We start from the raw sequence: 16,689 nt of genomic DNA on the forward strand, positions 1-16,689 counted from the left end.
CTCCCTCATAAGAAGTCCCTCCCTATCTTTCCTGTAGCCTGCTTTAGGTACTGGAGGGTGCCTAGACTCCCTAGAGCCTTCTTTTCTCTAGGCTAGATAGCCTCAGTGTTCTCAATCTATCCTCATGGGAGAGGTGCTCCAGCCTCCTGATGTGCCCAAAGATCTATTAGCAGGGCCAGAGATAGAAACCTCATTTGCCTGACTGTCAGCATGTTTCTATATAAGAGCTTACTAGCTGTGCTCTGATAATTGATTGTGGGCTCTTAGCAAAGATAAATAAAACAGATTGGGGCTAGAGGCTTTATCTGAATCACTGTGACTAAATATCTGCTTAATCCAAGGATATTTATTATGTTAACATGTTCTGCCTTGCTTCCAGACAGACTAAACAGGTGTACACAGACAATTGCTGCATCTCTTCTCATGCATCGTAACTTGTTAATCTTGGTGATATGTTTGAGCCTCCTGTCTGCCTTACCTTTAGGATCAGGAGGGGAAATCCAAGGATTGCTAGTATTCCTGCTGCTTATTTCAGACAAAATGAAAGAAACTGGAAAGTGACTGTCTTGTAGAGAAAAGGGTTTGCTTTTCCATTGTGCCTGGTGTGGTTTTTTTCCTCTCCACCACTGACTCTTGTTGGCTGCCACTCTTGACACCTGACTATGAGCCCTTAGAGAATGGTTAGTAGCACTTAAGGATTAGGTCTTAGTTAAAGTGAAGGTTCATGGCAAGGGCAGCAAGGCTGATAAGCACCTTGTTCTAATGGTTGCAGTGTTTGGATCTTCATAGCTCACTGCAATCTGGTATTATGGAGAGGAGGAGATACCTGGAGAAATTAATAGCCCAATGATTTTGATTCATTTTCTTGATCCTTTTCTGTTTTGCTATAAAATCTAGTGAGGTTTGTACAAATTCTCTTCCACTGATGGGAATAAAGTAGCCTGCCATGATATTTCTGTTGTGAAGAATGGTAACAAATTCCAGTGTCACTTCACTTATCGACAAGATGGTTGGTGAGGAGTTTAGTTATCAAAACACTATCATGCATCCTGATCTCTTCTGCTTTTTAGTCCTCCAGTTGAGGTAATAGAATATGTAGTTGTAGAAGATTTACAGGGACTAATACCAAACAGAAGTTCAGGCTTCCTAAAGGCAGAATTGGTGAGCTCTAGAATACACCTTACGTCAGCTTTCTAAAACACCAGCTGGGGGGCAATGAAGCTCTCTTTAAAAAGAGCCATATGGGAGAACTGTATGAGTATTTTTGCACAAAGCCTACGTCTCTGTCCCTACTCTCTTTATAAACTTCTTCACAGTTTTTTTGGGGGTGTTGCTTTTTTAAAGCCCAAATTACATTGTGTTTGAAAATAGACTATTATGTTTTCTTTGGAATGATTTGAATTCTTAGTAGGAGGTTACAAATGCACAATATAAAGAATTCTCCTTTGTCTGTAATAACATGTTTTTAACAGGTGAGCTGTGCAGTGAGGTTGCATCTTACATTTTCAGTAGGTTGAGCTATGTGCCATTCCTGCTTGGATGAGAATATTATGTTGTCGTATCATCCTAATTTGTCTTTTGCTGAGGCTAATGTACAACACATCCTTTGAGCATGGTTATTTTATGGTCATGTTTTTGCCTGACCACACAATCTGAATAATTTTTCTAAATTAAATAGCATCTTTGGTGGTGAACAAGGGACTTTGTTAGTGCTTATTCGCCTATCAAGGTCTTTGTAATTTCTGACTAAATGTTGATTGAATACTGTAGATCATCTGCACATAGTGATCTTTTGTTTGTACTTGCAAACGTGCTATTGATTGTCTCCTTTTTTTCTTTAGGAGAGGGTGGGATTGATGGAGACGGAGACATCACTCGATCAGAGAACATTACTGCTTTCCAGAATTTTGTTTTGGACAATACTGATCACAAGGGAGTGCATTTCTTAATGGCTGATGGGGTTGGTCAATTTCTTTTCTTCCTGCATGAAAAAAAATGTGACAAAACTGACACCTTGGTCTGCATACAGCAGGGTATTTGACATGTGTCTGTAGCTACAATGTGAAATTCTGCAAGCCTTGCCATTAAAATTCCTGGTGTCAGTTCTTTTACCTTAAAGAAACAGAAATGATCATGATTCCATGATTTAGTTCCTCAGAATCCTTTGCTTGACCAACAGATGTGTGGAGATACTAATCATATGCTATGTGCTTTGCAGGGTTTTTCAGTGGAGGGTCAGGAGAATCTGCAAGAAATCCTAAGCAAACAACTCATGCTTTGCCAGTTCCTTACAGCACTGTCCGTTGTCCGGACAGGTATGTTTTGTCCATTAATCTTCCTCCTTCACTAAGGTATGGGTGGCTCTGGGGAATGTTGCTGTACAGTTTTTATTAGTGCCTTGAAGTCTGCTCTGCTGTGAGGCCAGGTTGCACAGAATTGAATGTGTATGCATAAATCCTGAAATGGTTGTCACAAAGCTAAGAGAGCTGGTAAGAAAAATAAGATAATATTCACCTATTTTGCTTTTAATTAAAAGTATGAGCTAAAATGCATTAATTTAAAGCACTTAATTTGTTGGGTTATGTGGCTGTTTTGGGGTAGGGTCACGCAGTGTGATAACTGGACAGTCTGTCTGAGTTTTATGGCAGTAGCTGGACCAGCTTCCGGAATATTCCAGCTGATTGGAACAGAGAGTAGTCTTTATCCAGTTCTTCCTTTCCTCTGACTTCTGAAGGCTTTTCTCCTTTAAATCTGCCATCTGTGTGATCAGAACAAATGATGCCTCACCCTGTCTTAGCTGTACCTCATTGCTGCTAAATGATGGACCTTACAGCTGTGTTTGATTTTGATGGCTCCTCTCTTCCACTGAGTTTAGTCAGCCATTGGCGCTGATGTAGAAGACAAATGGCAACAAAATGATCATTTTTTTTATTGTGCCCTATGTTTAGAAGAACCTGAGGCAATGATCTACTTAGCAGTAGTCTCAAATGTGATATGATAGAAGGTGCAGCCTTCTTTAAGTCTTTCCTACATGGGTGGATGATAGTTCTGTAAAAATGCCTGCTTTTTGCCTGGGGAAATTGGGAATCTTGTTTGAAGGAGAGGGGCAACACAGACTCTTTTCTCTCTAGATGGCAAGTTATTCTCTTTAGGTAAAATCAAAGAGTCTTCTCCTCTAGTCTATGGTTCCTTGTTGCATATATCAGGGCTCCTCTTCCCTGGAGGCTTTGGGATAGCATGCTGCCCTGCTGTAGGGCACAGTTTAGGCCTGGAAGGTTTGCTTGGGAGACAGCCTACATACAGACTAGATTCCGGTCAAGGGAATGCTTTTCTCTTTGCTGCAGAGACATCGGGAAGATGTTTCATGAAGCCTTGCTGGCCCACTTCATAACTGTGTTCTGGATGCTGTTTAATTGCACAAAAACCCTGTTACTAGTTCTGCAGGAGGATTGAGGTGCTTGATATCTCCTTGTTTCCTTATAATCTGCTGGCATTGGTATAATTCCTCTTTTTTTTCCAGGAGGACATTTTGTCTGCAAAACCTTTGACCTATTTACTCCATTCAGTGTGGGACTTGTTTATCTGCTGTATTGCTGCTTTGAGAGAATTTGCATCTTTAAACCTGTGACAAGCCGCCCTGCTAACTCGGAGAGGTGAGATGCTTGAGCATGAGGGTCTACTAAAGAAAATCATCCTCTAAATACAGTGATAGATGGATTTGGGTAAGCCTCATGGAAGCTTTGTGATCTGCCTCAGTTAGCAGCTGTCTTGGAGGATGAAACATTTTAGATGTTTAGCAAATTACGGACAAGGTAAAGATGGTATTTGCCAAATTGCCTTTATGGGAAGGAAGCTGTGGAACTGGATATATAACAAATCCTATTTTGCATAAAACAACTATGGTTTCAGTGAAGCCAGGGGATATATAAGAGGTTGGACATGAGCTGGCACTGTGTGCTCACAGCCCAGAAAGCCAGTGGTATCCTGGGCTGCATCCAAAGCAGTGTGGCCAGCAGGATGAGGGAGGGGATTGTGCCCCTCTGCTGTGCTCTGGTGAGACCCCACTGCAGTGCTGCATCCAGCTCCGGGGTCCCCAGCAGAAGAAGGACTTTGACCTGCTGGAGATAGTCCAGAGGAGGAACACCAACATGATCAGAGGGATGGAGCACATTTCCTGTGAGGAAAGGCTGAGAGAATTGGGATTGTTCAGCCTAGAAAAGAGAAGGCTGAGGGGTGACCTACCTGGTGCCTTCCAGTACTTGAAGGGATCCTACAAGAAAGATGGAGAGGGACTTTTGCCAAGGACATATAGTGACAAGAGAAGAGGGAATGGATTCAAACTAAAAGAGAGTAGGTTTAGGTTAGATATTAGAATGAAGCTCTTTACTGTAAGGGTGGTGAGGCACTGGAACAGGTTGCCCAGAGAAGCTGTGGATGCCTCATCCTTGGAGGTTCAAGGCCAGGTAGGATAGGGGCTTGTGAGCAACCTGGTTTAGTGTCCATGCCCAGGGCAGGGGATTGGAACTGGATGATCTTTAGGATCCCTTCCAACCCAAACCATTCTATGATTCTGTGATATTATCTGTGCTTTCATTGTACCTGTCAAGTTTAGCAGAATTGATTTACTACTTGAGGGAGATCTTGGGGGTTTACATAGGGTTGCATTTCCCTGTCTTTGCAGAGCATAGAAGATGTATGATGACTCAGTGATAGGTGAGATTGCATCTTCTTAGGGATATCCAGGAGGAAAGAGTTCCTGTGATTTGGGAAACTGTCTTTATAATGGGAGTGTGGCAGAAAAGTTGGCTGTGTGAAAGAACTGAACCCACCTGATCTCTCTGCCTTGCTCTGCAGGTACGTGGTATGCAAAGGCCTGAAGTCAGGGATTGATGATGTGCGGGATTACCTCTTCACAGTGAACATCAGACTCAACCAGCTGCGCAATTCTGATGTGGATGTGAATCTTATTGTCCCACTGAATGTGATCAAAGACAACCAGGATTTCTACAATTACATCGTCCAATCCAATGAAAAGTGAGTTACTATGGGTCATGAGGGCTGCTGGCTGTAGGCAGATTCATTTAGCATGGCTTTCAGGTGTAACTTCCTGCAGTCATGGAAGTATTTGTTGATGCTGCCACACTGCTCTGCTTTTGTTCCCTGAGAGGCTGAGCAGAGCAGGGGGACTCTGTGCAGACAGAAATGCTGTATTACTGTTAGTGACTGGCTTCTGAGTACTGTGTAGAAAAGAAAGTACTGCCTAATTAATTCCAGTGATCATCCTGTCAGTTTGAATCATGTTGGCTAAGATCCCTCATTGCTCTGTGAATCAGACTGGCTTCCCCCTGTTGTCCCAGCACTCTTTCTTGTTTTGAACAGTAGAACAATCTTGGTGGTGATTAATTTGCTCCCTGACTAAAACTTTTCTTCTCTTTTAGCCACTGCAAAGTTCAGATAAAGGCACTAGCCAAAATTCGTGCCTTTGTTCAAGACACGTGAGTATATTCCTCTGGCTTTTGGTGAGGACTGAATTAACCTACTATTAATGAATTGCTTTGCCCTTGTTTAATAAGTTCTTGATTTGAGCTGGTACTTGTCTTGGCCTTTGGGGCCAGGAAAGTGAAAAGTGCTCTTAGGTAGCTCAGTTTGTGTGTCTACCTGAGTTATTTGCAGAGACATGTGGGTGGCTGGAGGAGTCCTGAAAATTGATGGTCTGTTATCACCCTTGTTGAGAAGGCTTCCTTGCATTGCATGATTTCCAGTTACCATAAGTGAGCTTGCTTCTTAGCAGGAATGTAAGCAGAAAAACTTGCAGCTATTATGTTCAATTCAACAGTAACCATCCAAGTTGAGTGTGGTTCACAGTTGTTTGTTTTTCCAGGGGCAGTTCAAAGCATCTAAGTTATAGACCTAGAATTACCTAAAGCTTGACATTAATTTCTTGCATAAAACTAAAGCCATTGCAATGTTCTCCTGCCACGACTCTTCTGTTCAGGTGTTATTCAGACGTAATACATGGTGGAAAGCTGAGTGCGTATGGTAGTTAGGAATTGTCTTAGAGCCGATTCTACCTTGACACTGTTTTTTGTATGGCCTTCAGCAGATCTTCACTGTTATTCTTAAGTAGGGCTGTATACCCAGCTCTTGGAGATTAGCATAAGTTTGTACTAATACATAACTTACTGAAAATATTTATACCCAGTGGTACTTTCATGGAATGAAGTGATGGCTGATAGTCAGAAATGCAGACCATGAAACAAAGCTAAACACAGGAACTGGAGGGTGGGGAGGGAAGGCAGCATCCTCTTTTGTACAACCTGTTGTGGAGCAATTCATATTTGTTGTTCCCAAGCCAGATGCTGAAAGTTCCAAATTCCATAGGGCTGGGATATATAATGCTGTAAGATCAAGGAGGTTTCACCATCTTAACAGTCTGCTGTCTTTCTTTAGAACACTGAGTGAGCCCCGGCAGGCTGAAATCCGAAAGGAGTGTCTCCAGCTGTGGGGGGTAAGTAAGGTGTCAAGCAGGCAGATTGTGCAGTGACAGAAGAGTGGAGCTGCAGTACAGATAGGCCTTTCTAGACAGATGTTTAATATCTCGTCTTGTGGGAAAGTCAGAAACTGTTTCAAGCTGTTTATGTAATCAAACAGGATGTCCCTGATTTATTGTGTATGGCTTAACTGAGCAGGCTTCTTTGCAGTTGAGAATATTTCAGTGTACACAGAGTGAACTCAGCACCTAGATCCCAAGCAGCAGAGCTCTCTAAAAGGTCTTATGAGTCTGCAGATTCTGTTTCCTGAGCTTTTGACTGCAGTAGGGCCATAGATATGACAGTTTCACGGGCGGATTGTGTGTTTTTGATGAAAAGGTATTTCATCAAAATATATGTGAAATCAAAGGTTTAGATGAAATCTTTCTGGAGTTGCCAGTTGGTTTGTGTGAGATGTGGTATACCTACATTAAATCTGGAAAACTCACGACACATTATATTTGCCACATGACATCTCTTCTTCATCTCTAATCCCAAGAGCAGCAGTTTCAGGGGCAGGATGTTGTGTCGTATATTGAAACCAGAAGTGTTTCTTTGAATGTGCCAAAGAATAACACTCAGTATCAATTGTTTGGATTTGTTTTCAGATTCCTGATCAGGCTCGTGTTGCTCCTTCATCTTCAGATCCCAAGTCCAAGTTTTTTGAGCTGATCCAGGTGAGACCTTGCCTAGAGTCCTTTCATACAAATACAACTTTTTTTTCGTATTGGAATTAAGAGATGAAGAAGCTAGTCCTGGATTATTGTTTTGTGTAGAAGTTGTGTTTACCTGTCTGTTGATGTATTGTGTCTGTCTTGCCTTTTCCATACTTTGCTCTTTAGGGCACAGACATTGATACCTTCAGTTACAAACCCACTCCTCTGAATTCCAGCACACTGGAGAAAATTCGCCAAGTGTTAGATTACCGGTGTATGGTGTCTGGAAGTGAGCAGAAGTTCCTCTTGGGGTTAGGGGTAAGTGCTAAAAAGTTTTGCTGATTAATTTCAGTGCTACTATTCTGCCTTGCAGTTTCATCCCATCCTTTCTTGTCCTTAAAGGCCTGAAAGAATCCCCATCAGTAGTACCTGAGACTGCTAGTTATTTATGTTTCTTTCTCCTGATGTCACTGCTTTTCACACTAATTAACCCTGTTTCTGTAATCTCAGCCTATACAGAGACCTGCACTCCTGCTAGTGTCTCTAATTATCTTCGCTGTCCTTCTAAAGATGTTCTATTTCTGGTTCTTTGTGTGGATGTGAAAAGTCACCGGCAGATTAGAATCGGTGTTTTTGTTCCTTTGCTGTAGAGGTTAAGGTTCGTCCTTAAAACTTATGGTAAAGAAACTGCCTGTGACAGCCTAGGACAAAAAGGTTCTCTGAGGGTTGCTCTGCAACCTCTCATTAGAGGTCTCTTCTCCACCCCTGCCCTCAGGAAGCCTTGGCTGAATCTGACTCTGTCTTTATGTACAGAAATCACAGATCTACACCTGGGGTGGTCGCCAGTCAGATCGCTGGACAAAGCTGGATTTGAAAACTGAGCTGCCACGAGATACTCTTCTCTCTGTGGAGATTGTTCATGAGCTGAAAGGAGAGGTAAGAGCCTACTCTCTCCCTTACCATGTTGCTGCAAATACAAAGAGCAGTTTCACCTAATCTCTGTAAGATACTGCAGAATAAATGTTCCATCTGTGTCAGGTCCAAGTTTTTCTTTTTTGTATATGATCTTTAGAGTAACTATTTTGGATTAAGTTCCTTCTTTCTGTCCAGTCCTAGAGATATAAACTTTCAACACTGTTTTGAAAACACTTTGGACCTGATGTGTTGCTGTTCTATGTGGAACAGCAGATGACATTGCCACCATGACTGAATGTGTCTGTGGCTCTTTGGGTACATAACTGCTCAGTAATGACTGCAGGCTATGGGGAGAAGACCTTTGTGGTATATTCACAGTGTAAAGTGAAAAATCCCAGCTGCCTGGGAGTTCCCCTGTCCTCTTGCACTTCAGATGAGGATACTGTAGTGCGCTGGGCTTTGTGATACCTGATAAGGCACAGATAGCTGGTGATGGCAGCTGTGGTCCCACCTGCTCTCCCTCCCGTAAGATGCAACTGGGTATTTGAGATACACCAGTTCTTGGAGGATGCCATGCTACAGTTTAATGGGCAGCAGAGAATTTGTGTGTTTCTAGTATCTGGAAAGGTGCCTTCTTGCTAGAAGAGATGTCCTGTCAAAAAACAGGTTCTAAATCAAGCTGAAATATCAACAGTCTGAATAATAAATCTCTGTATTGCCCTCCTTAGGGGAAAGCCCAGCGAAAAATCAGTGCCATCCACATCCTGGATGTGTTGGTGCTGAATGGCAATGATGTTCGAACACAGCATTTCAACCAGAGGTATGTAGGGTCTGGAGAAGCTTTTTTCTTGTACGTGAGTAGGAGTGACTGGGAAACAGTGATTAGACAAAAAGCAGAATGCTGAGCACAGGGAGACAAGTGCATTCAGCTGAAACACTGCTATAAAGATGAACTGTGAATGAAGCTGCTCTGAACTGAAGTACATATGGGCTTTTCCAACTGTGTCTTCTCTGTGTATGAGGGCAGCTCTAGCTTCTTTCTTAGTGTAGGATGAGCTAGGCATGGCTGGGGTAAACTGACCATTCTGGGAATATAAATGAGCATAGTTGGTAACTGGCTGAGGGAGAAAGAACCAGCCCCTCCATTTCCTTCCTCAGGGACATGATGCTTCTGCTAGTCCTACTAGCCTAATAAATATATCAGTGTTCAACAGCATGTGGGCTTTTAGAGTAAGCTATGGAGACTCATTCCTAGTGGATAATAGGCAGTATCACTGAGCACTGAATTGGGAGGGTGGGGTGAAAAGAAGTCTTGCTAGACCCATTTGGCTAGCAGTGGAGGCAGTCTGGGTGTCCTGAGTTGTCTAATCAGTTACTCTGTTGAAACTGTTACCTACCCGCTGTGCCAAAGGCCTCGTTAAATTGCTGGGCTCTCTTTCCATGTTCATTCAGGATTCGGCTGGCAGAGAAGTTTGTCAAAGCTGTTTCTAAACCCAGCCGGCCAGACATGAACCCCATCCGGTGAGTGACACCTCCTTCCCTCAGCTTGGCATGTGTTGGTGTCAGTGTGTTGGAGGACCTGAAGGGGAGTTACATTTCAGGCTGAAATTCGTAGTTGTGTTATGTTCTTTGGAAAGAGGCTAAAAGCTTTTTATATATTTAAGGTAAATACTGTTAACAGAGAAGTTGTGCCCTCCTTTCACACGTCAAACAGTAAAATTTTCATCATAGGTGGATTGGCTGGTGTTGATTCCAAATATGTGTGATTGTAGGTCTAGCACCAGTGAGCTTAATCATTGCAAAGAATTCTATGTCCTTGTCTGCCCTGAAGGGTCAGCAGCAGTACAGTGATGCTGACTGTTAGTAAATGCAGTACTAAGCAGCATCTGTGAGGACAAGGCTTTGGTTACAACCTCCAGGAAAGTTCCTGATAAAGGCCTTCAGCTTTGGTTGTCTCCTGGCCTTCCATTTCATTAATTCTACTGCAGTGGAGCATGAGAGCACCACTGTGAGGGTGTCAGATATGTATTGTGGACAAAACAGCTTCTCATACAGAAGCTTGAAGTGCAGCAATATTATGAAAGAATTTGGAGGAAGGGAAAGAGGATGTTCTCCTTGATGGCCTGATGAAAGATAATAAGTGGAATCTCAGCCTAATGACAACAGACAGTTGTAATAATTGGAGGAGCCCAAAATGTTGGGGAAAGCTGAGGTCAAGTGAGAAGGAGAGCTGGGGAAATGGATTGTAGAGGGGTCATTTGCTGCTCCTGTGGAAAGGTGTTAAAGTGTTCCTGCTATGCTCTTTGAAGCCTAATGCTTGTAGCAGTATGTGGGAAATGAGTGGTTAGGGTGTCTGATCAGAGGCAGTGCTTTTTCAACTTACTGATTGTTTTTCTGTGTCTCAGAACAACAAAACCAGTTTGATGTAATGACAGAATGATGACTCAAAAGAATCTTCCCTGATTAAAAAAAAAGGAAGTTCTTTTTGCCTCAGGGTAACTAACAAGTTTGTGCCATCTCTGAGGATAATGGTGAAGATCAGGTTGTTTAATTTTACTGTGAGGCCAGCATGCTGAGGCCAGAACCTGCCTTGGACTAACCTTGGTCAATTTATCTGATGGGAAAACAAAAGCATTTGACTTTCACTGGTTTTACTTTTCTGTGTAGTCAATCTGAGATAAAAATGCACAGCTTCCTTTAGTAGCAAGGATGCTTATCTGCTGCTTACAGCAATCCAACCATAAGGATGCAGGTGTCAGGTTTTCTCAAGCCAGGAAAAACTAGGCACTGAAGCATACGATAGAAGAGAAGGGTTGTGCCTGGCTACCTCATGCTGTATAAAATCAACCATTTGGCTGCTCCCTGTAGCTGGGCAGAAAAAAAAGCACAGTTTAAACTTTTTTGAAATAATGTTTTTGACTTTTCTTCCCAGAGTGAAGGAAGTATACAGATTGGAAGAAATGGACAAGATTTTTGTGAGGTAAGCAATTGGTGCAAATAAAGCATCAGGGCCTACTGAGGTTATCAGTCACTGGTGCACAGGAATGGGAGGGATGTTCTGATCTGTGCTAGAGAAGTCATGAAGAAAGAGCTGTGAGAGCTTGTGGTGGCTGCTGCTCCTGAGATGCTGCTGACTCAGAGCATCATTCTGCTGCATTCTGATGCCATAGATGTGGCCAATGCACTTCATAACAGCTGGAGCAGCAACAGTGCTTGAGATTGGGTGCAGAAGTATCAGTGGCTTCTCAGTGGCTTGAATGGTCAAGAATTCACACTTGAAATAGGAATACCATTTGGATTAATTATGGTAGCTCATCACAGGTTTTTCACCACAACACTCAATTTGCAGCCTGATCTAGACAGGTCTGACTGGTTTCTCTTGTCCTTTGTGGGAAGGCAAAAACCCAAATTCTTCAGGATGTGATGATTTGGTCCTGTCCTGTGCAGTGCTTTCAGTTCTCGCTGTGACACTCTGGAGAAGGGGTGCAGGTGGTGCGATGTGTGCACACGCATGGTAAAGGAAGAGCCAATCTCCATCACTGCCTTCTCTCAATATTTAGGTTAGAGATGAAAGTCATCAAGAGTTCAGGGGGAATGCCGCGGCTGTCCTACACTGGCCGAGATGACCGGCACTTTGTGCCCACAGGACTCTACATCGTACGGACTATGAACGGTAGGAAGAGAGAGTCCCCACTCCCTCTCAGCTTTTCTTTGTCTCTCCAAGTGAAAAGTATTGACCAGGCTTGCTCACCTTGTAACTTGGTAAAAAATTAATGGCAATATTCCAGTGGCTAGAGACTTAAGTATTTGCACGTAATGTAGCTTGGATTTGGGTAAGGTTTAGGGTGTTTAATATAATAGATTTTTCTGTTGTGGGTTGATTAGCTATTGTGTGGGTAATTCCATTTCTTTACATGACTGATTAACCTTCTTTTTTAATGAGATAATAATTTTTCATCAAGATGTTTTCCAGATTAATAGGACATGGAAATACCCTATTTCAAATGTCAACTTCTAAATGCAGGGAGAAGGCATTTTTCTCAGTGAATAGAGAACAGCTTGGGAAGCAGGTTGTCCTGGGGGAAGGAAGGAAAAAGGAGTAATGGAAGGATCACAATTATTCTTATAGATTTCTCCTCCCTAGTTGCACTGTATTTCTTCTGTGATTTTTTTCCCCCTTTTATTATCTGTGTGATCCCTGTAACCCTTCTGCTAGATCCCTGGACAATGGCATACAGCAAAAATTTCAAGAAGAAATTCTTCTTCAACAAAATGACCAATGTAGCGACATACAACCTCCTTCCTGAAGCCATTGCACCCTTTCAGTGAGTATGAGCCCGAGCTGAGGCTATGGAAGGGTATCTGTGTGCGAGTGTATGTGTGTGTGCCTGGGTATTGGGAAGGGAGCTGCGGAGTGCTGTGTCCTTGCAGTCGTTTGCAGTGCAAGCGCAGCTGGTCGCCAGCAGGGTGTGCTGCAGGAGCCGGCACCTTCTCAGGTTCTCAGGAAACTGCTGATGTGGAATCATGGATTTTGCAATTAATGGCTATGAATAACAAACATCCCACAACTTTGTTCTGCTGTCTGCAGCAGAGTACGAGTTACTGAACCTTCTCCATATGAGGAAGTAGAAATTGAGCCCGGCAGCTGTAGTTTGCTGCATCTCTGTATTTAACATGTTTGGTTAGAAGTTGCTCATTTAAAAGCAAATTCCAGTTCATTTAGCCCAGGCTCTGCAATAACCTGTGGGAAGCTGGGAGCTTTTTTTTAAGAGAGTGAAAAACAGTGGCTCCTTGGGAAAGGATAGAGGCTTGTCATTGGACAGTCATTAGCATTGTGGCTGCTGAAAACCATCTGTATCTACTGAGTGCTAGGCTGAGGGCATTACCCAAGTGCAGCAAATCCTGAGTCTGATGCTTCAGGGCTCCTGGGTAGAGATGTTCTGCACTACCACCATTACCCAGGACTGTGCTTCTGAGTGAGAACTTGATATGAAATAGCACTCCTGATTTTCTCACTTTGAACCTCCTTACCTGTCTTAGAGCAGCACTTTCAAGAATCCTTAAGCTTTCTTCATGTGGTGAATGGCAGAACAGGCTTAAAAAGAGAGGCACGTGATGCTTTTTCCCTCCATGTGTCAGGATGTGGTTACTTCTGCCTATGTACTCTGAAATAGGCCAGGATGAACCTACAGGAATGGCTGAGGAGGTGGAGGGAGTGCTTGTGTGGGACTCCAGAAGGGATGTGTTGTGGTTAGTGAGTACTAATATGTCTATAATTAGCCACTGACATGTGCTCTTGTTGCTGTGCTAGTACTGCTTTGTTAGAACAGAAGCACTAAATAAGCTATGAATATTAAGTGTCAGTAATTGTACAAAACTAAAGGCTGCTGTGTTGGAAGTAATTAGCAGCTCTGATTTCATTATAGCTGGGACTGTGTTGATGCAGTTAGGGAGGGCTGTCCTTGATGGATGGAGTTGGGAGATGGTATTGTAGGACCAGAACTCTCAGCAGCCAAGCAGAGCTCAGTTATTTCACACGAGGGGAAGGAGGGAATGTTTGTAGCTGCTTTTGTACAGTGGGAAGTGCTGTTTGTTTGCAAAGCTCCATAGGACAGCTGTTACTGATTATAGTAGGTATGTGGTGAGTGATTAGGTTGCTGCTCCTGGCAGATTTTCTAAATTCTTCATTAAGGCCTTTCCATTGCCTGCAATGACAGTTTCATCCTCTGAGAAACTTGGGGGGAGGTAGGTTTTTTCCCCTAGTGACCTGACTCCTTCCAGCAAATACTGAACTGAATTTGAGTGAAGGTAGAATTAACAAGTTTGTTTCCATGGAAATCTCTTAGGCTTGGCTGTTGCTGTACTTTGAGGGCTGTAGAGTTTGTAAGGTGAATGAATGAACGCCCTGGTCTTTTCTAAGGCACCTGTTTGAGTATTTCTGCGTGGCTCCCATTGCAAGGGCAGCTGTCTCTGGCTGGGATGAAAGTGTTTTCCTTTCCCTTCCCTGCCAAACTAATCTTGCTCTCCTCTCTGCCCACAGTGTTTGCCATTACAGCCGCCTCTTCTGGGAATGGGGGGAAGGTGTCAAAGTGCACGACTCTCAGAAAAGACAAGATCCAGAGAAGCTATCAAAGGAGACTGTCCTGTCTTTCATCCAAGCACACCACCCCTAACCCTGCTCTCTTGAGGGTGCAGGGAGGGGCTGAGCCCAGCTTGGATTCTTTGGGGACTGATGGGACTGGGAAAGCTCCACAACTTCTATCCTGGTATTCTCCAGAGCTGATTTCCTGGAGATGATAGAACCCAGAGGGTGGTATGCAGAAGGCACAGGATGAGGCTTTACCCTGGTAGTGTATATAAGAATACAGCCCAGGTAGCACCTGGTGCCAGGGTACCCAAGGTGACTCCTGGAGCTGAGGCCTAATGTCCTTTTGTCCTGACCTACTGCATGAGGCCAAGGGGCTGGCAGCTTTCTTTGCTCCTGTTCAAACGTTCAGTAAGGTTTGTGGAGCTCTGTGTGTGCCAGAACTCCCCAGGCTTCTGCTTCTCTTGCAGTGTGGGATGGAGCAGAGATGTTCTGATGGCAGAGCTGGTCAACAGCACATTGAAGCAGCCCTGCATTGTTCCTGGCAGCTGTCTCCTTGGCCTTGTCAAAGGCTACACAATCCAGTGGAGGGTGTTAAGTCTTTGTCGAGCTGTGGGCAAAAGTTATATATTCTTGTCGGTGTCTCCAACACTTCTGTTTATCATGGCACTCAGCTAGCCACTGGCAGTTCTTATGTGATGGGCAAAGGCCAATGCAGGTGATGAGTAGAGTTCCTGGCACAGATCTGATGTGCTTACACCTCTGCAAGCTGCTGTGACAAGGATTTCCCCTCTCCAGGTTAGTGACTGATGCCAAGCCAGCAGCCTGGGACTAATTTGTGAAAAGGTACCATGGTTGTTGTACGTGCTTCATGGTACTTCTGAGACCAAGGTGCTTTGGTTCTTGGTACTCAACATTATTACCTAAACCTTCAGGGAGGAAAGTGGATGTGGGAGGAAAGACACAGAAAAGCTAGGATGCTGAAGTTTCTGGAAGAAATAAATTATGGGAACGTCTAACTTAGTTAAAAAGACCCAGGGCTTCGGTAGAAAGGTATCTTGATTTTAACCATGTTGGTTAATCAGAAGAAATCCAGTCCCCTGACTGTGCCCACTGGAAAAGTTACCAGACTTCCCTTTATAAAAATCGGAGTGGCTTTGAAATCCTCTGTATCTCATTTGGCTCTGGAACTGCATTTGGGGTGAAGGCACAGAGCCAGGAAACTCTCACTATGGCATTTGTGTCAAGACTTCTCCACGCACTTCTGTGCCAGGCTCAAAGTTGGCTTCTGTTGTATGTTTTACCTTCACTTCTGGCTTCCATGGCACTTTGCCAAGTCTTCCGCACAAATCAGAAGATAACACATAGTTGAATGCTTTTGGACAAGCAGCAAAATAGCCCCCTTTGTTTTTGTTTCGTTTTTTGTTTGTTCTTGGCTTGTTTTTAAACACTGACTGGCAGTAGGGAGAAAAGTGATTTAGGGGTTTGTCTGAACTGTGCCTTAAGGAAAGCTATAGTTCTAGAATCTATAGCAGATGTTTAGACTGTGTCTTTTTCTCCACATCCATATGAATGATTTGAACAAGCCTGTGCAGCAAAACAGAAATTTTCACTTAGACACAGGTCTGTTGAAGCAGTGGAAGGACTGCAGGCTAATGCATCCTTCCTAGCTGATCTGTAGACCCTCTCTGTTCTCAAACATTGGTAAAACGTGTATGAAAGAAATGGTGGCTCTTCCCACTAAACAACAAGAGGTGTGTCACTGGTAGTTTTGTCTTGACAAAGGCACTTCCATGAGGGATGAGGAGGAATCTCTCCCAGTGCGCAATAAAGTACCTCAACCTCTGGTGTCCAGGCCTGTGTGTACAGTTGGCTTTTTAAGCCAACCAGCAGTTTGAGTTTTGAGGACCTCTGTGGACTGCCTTGAGGCTGTTCCAGTGCCAGCAACGCATGCTGCTCCCTCTGCCAGGCTCCTTTGTGGAGTGTTGTGTCCTCAGCTCAGGGCTTTGACTCCTGGTGGCTGGCAGACAGAAGTGTGATAGGAAGTAAGCTAGGATCAGTGTAGACCTTGGAGGGTACAAAAAAACCTGCTCAGTCTGCAGGCTAGCTTTTATGAATGGATACTTTATTTACTCAGTTGTCTCTAGTTCCTCATTTTAATTTGCTTTTATTTTTGATGCACTGAACCTTGATTCTGAATCTCCCTTCAAGAAGGCAAGCATGAGCCACCCAGCTACTTGCTTCCCTGCTAAGGGAAGAGGGAAGTGGAGGTGAGGAAGGTCTTGCTGAAGGGAGTGTGTTTATGTATGTTAATTGCACAATGTATTGTTATTAGGCTTTGTATCATTTTGTGTTGAATTCTATGCTTTCATGTTCTATTACCAATACAGGCCCTTTGGTTGACAGCAGTGCTTCTTTCCTTTGCTTCCCACAAAATTCTGGCCAGCAGTGTGTGCCATTGCGGCAACAGAGAAATGCCCGGCAGAGTTAAATTTTCAAGGCA

The 16,689-nt window shown here is 43.6% G+C and overlaps 1 protein-coding gene across 2 annotated transcripts in view; it reads left to right on the forward strand.

Moving 5' to 3' along the window:
- CMTR1 (cap methyltransferase 1) overlaps nucleotides 1-16,591 on the forward strand; it is a 28,498-nt gene extending 11,907 nt beyond the window's left edge. For both annotated transcript variants that reach the window (XM_048297129.1, XM_048297128.1), the window contains 15 exons: nucleotides 1,842-1,960; nucleotides 2,219-2,315; nucleotides 3,521-3,653; nucleotides 4,855-5,034; nucleotides 5,439-5,495; nucleotides 6,451-6,508; nucleotides 7,139-7,207; nucleotides 7,373-7,504; nucleotides 8,000-8,122; nucleotides 8,830-8,921; nucleotides 9,554-9,622; nucleotides 11,034-11,081; nucleotides 11,662-11,774; nucleotides 12,318-12,426; nucleotides 14,142-16,591. In XM_048297129.1, the coding sequence (XP_048153086.1) occupies nucleotides 1,842-1,960; nucleotides 2,219-2,315; nucleotides 3,521-3,653; nucleotides 4,855-5,034; nucleotides 5,439-5,495; nucleotides 6,451-6,508; nucleotides 7,139-7,207; nucleotides 7,373-7,504; nucleotides 8,000-8,122; nucleotides 8,830-8,921; nucleotides 9,554-9,622; nucleotides 11,034-11,081; nucleotides 11,662-11,774; nucleotides 12,318-12,426; nucleotides 14,142-14,274 (1,532 nt within the window). In that variant the 3' untranslated portion in view covers nucleotides 14,275-16,591. The remainder of the gene's footprint in view (nucleotides 1-1,841; nucleotides 1,961-2,218; nucleotides 2,316-3,520; nucleotides 3,654-4,854; nucleotides 5,035-5,438; nucleotides 5,496-6,450; nucleotides 6,509-7,138; nucleotides 7,208-7,372; nucleotides 7,505-7,999; nucleotides 8,123-8,829; nucleotides 8,922-9,553; nucleotides 9,623-11,033; nucleotides 11,082-11,661; nucleotides 11,775-12,317; nucleotides 12,427-14,141) is intronic.
- Nucleotides 16,592-16,689: the final 98 nt, after the last annotated feature.

The sequence above is a fragment of the Corvus hawaiiensis genome, chromosome 3 (assembly GCF_020740725.1).
Source record: "Corvus hawaiiensis isolate bCorHaw1 chromosome 3, bCorHaw1.pri.cur, whole genome shotgun sequence".
Classification (NCBI taxonomy): Eukaryota; Metazoa; Chordata; class Aves; order Passeriformes; family Corvidae; genus Corvus; species Corvus hawaiiensis.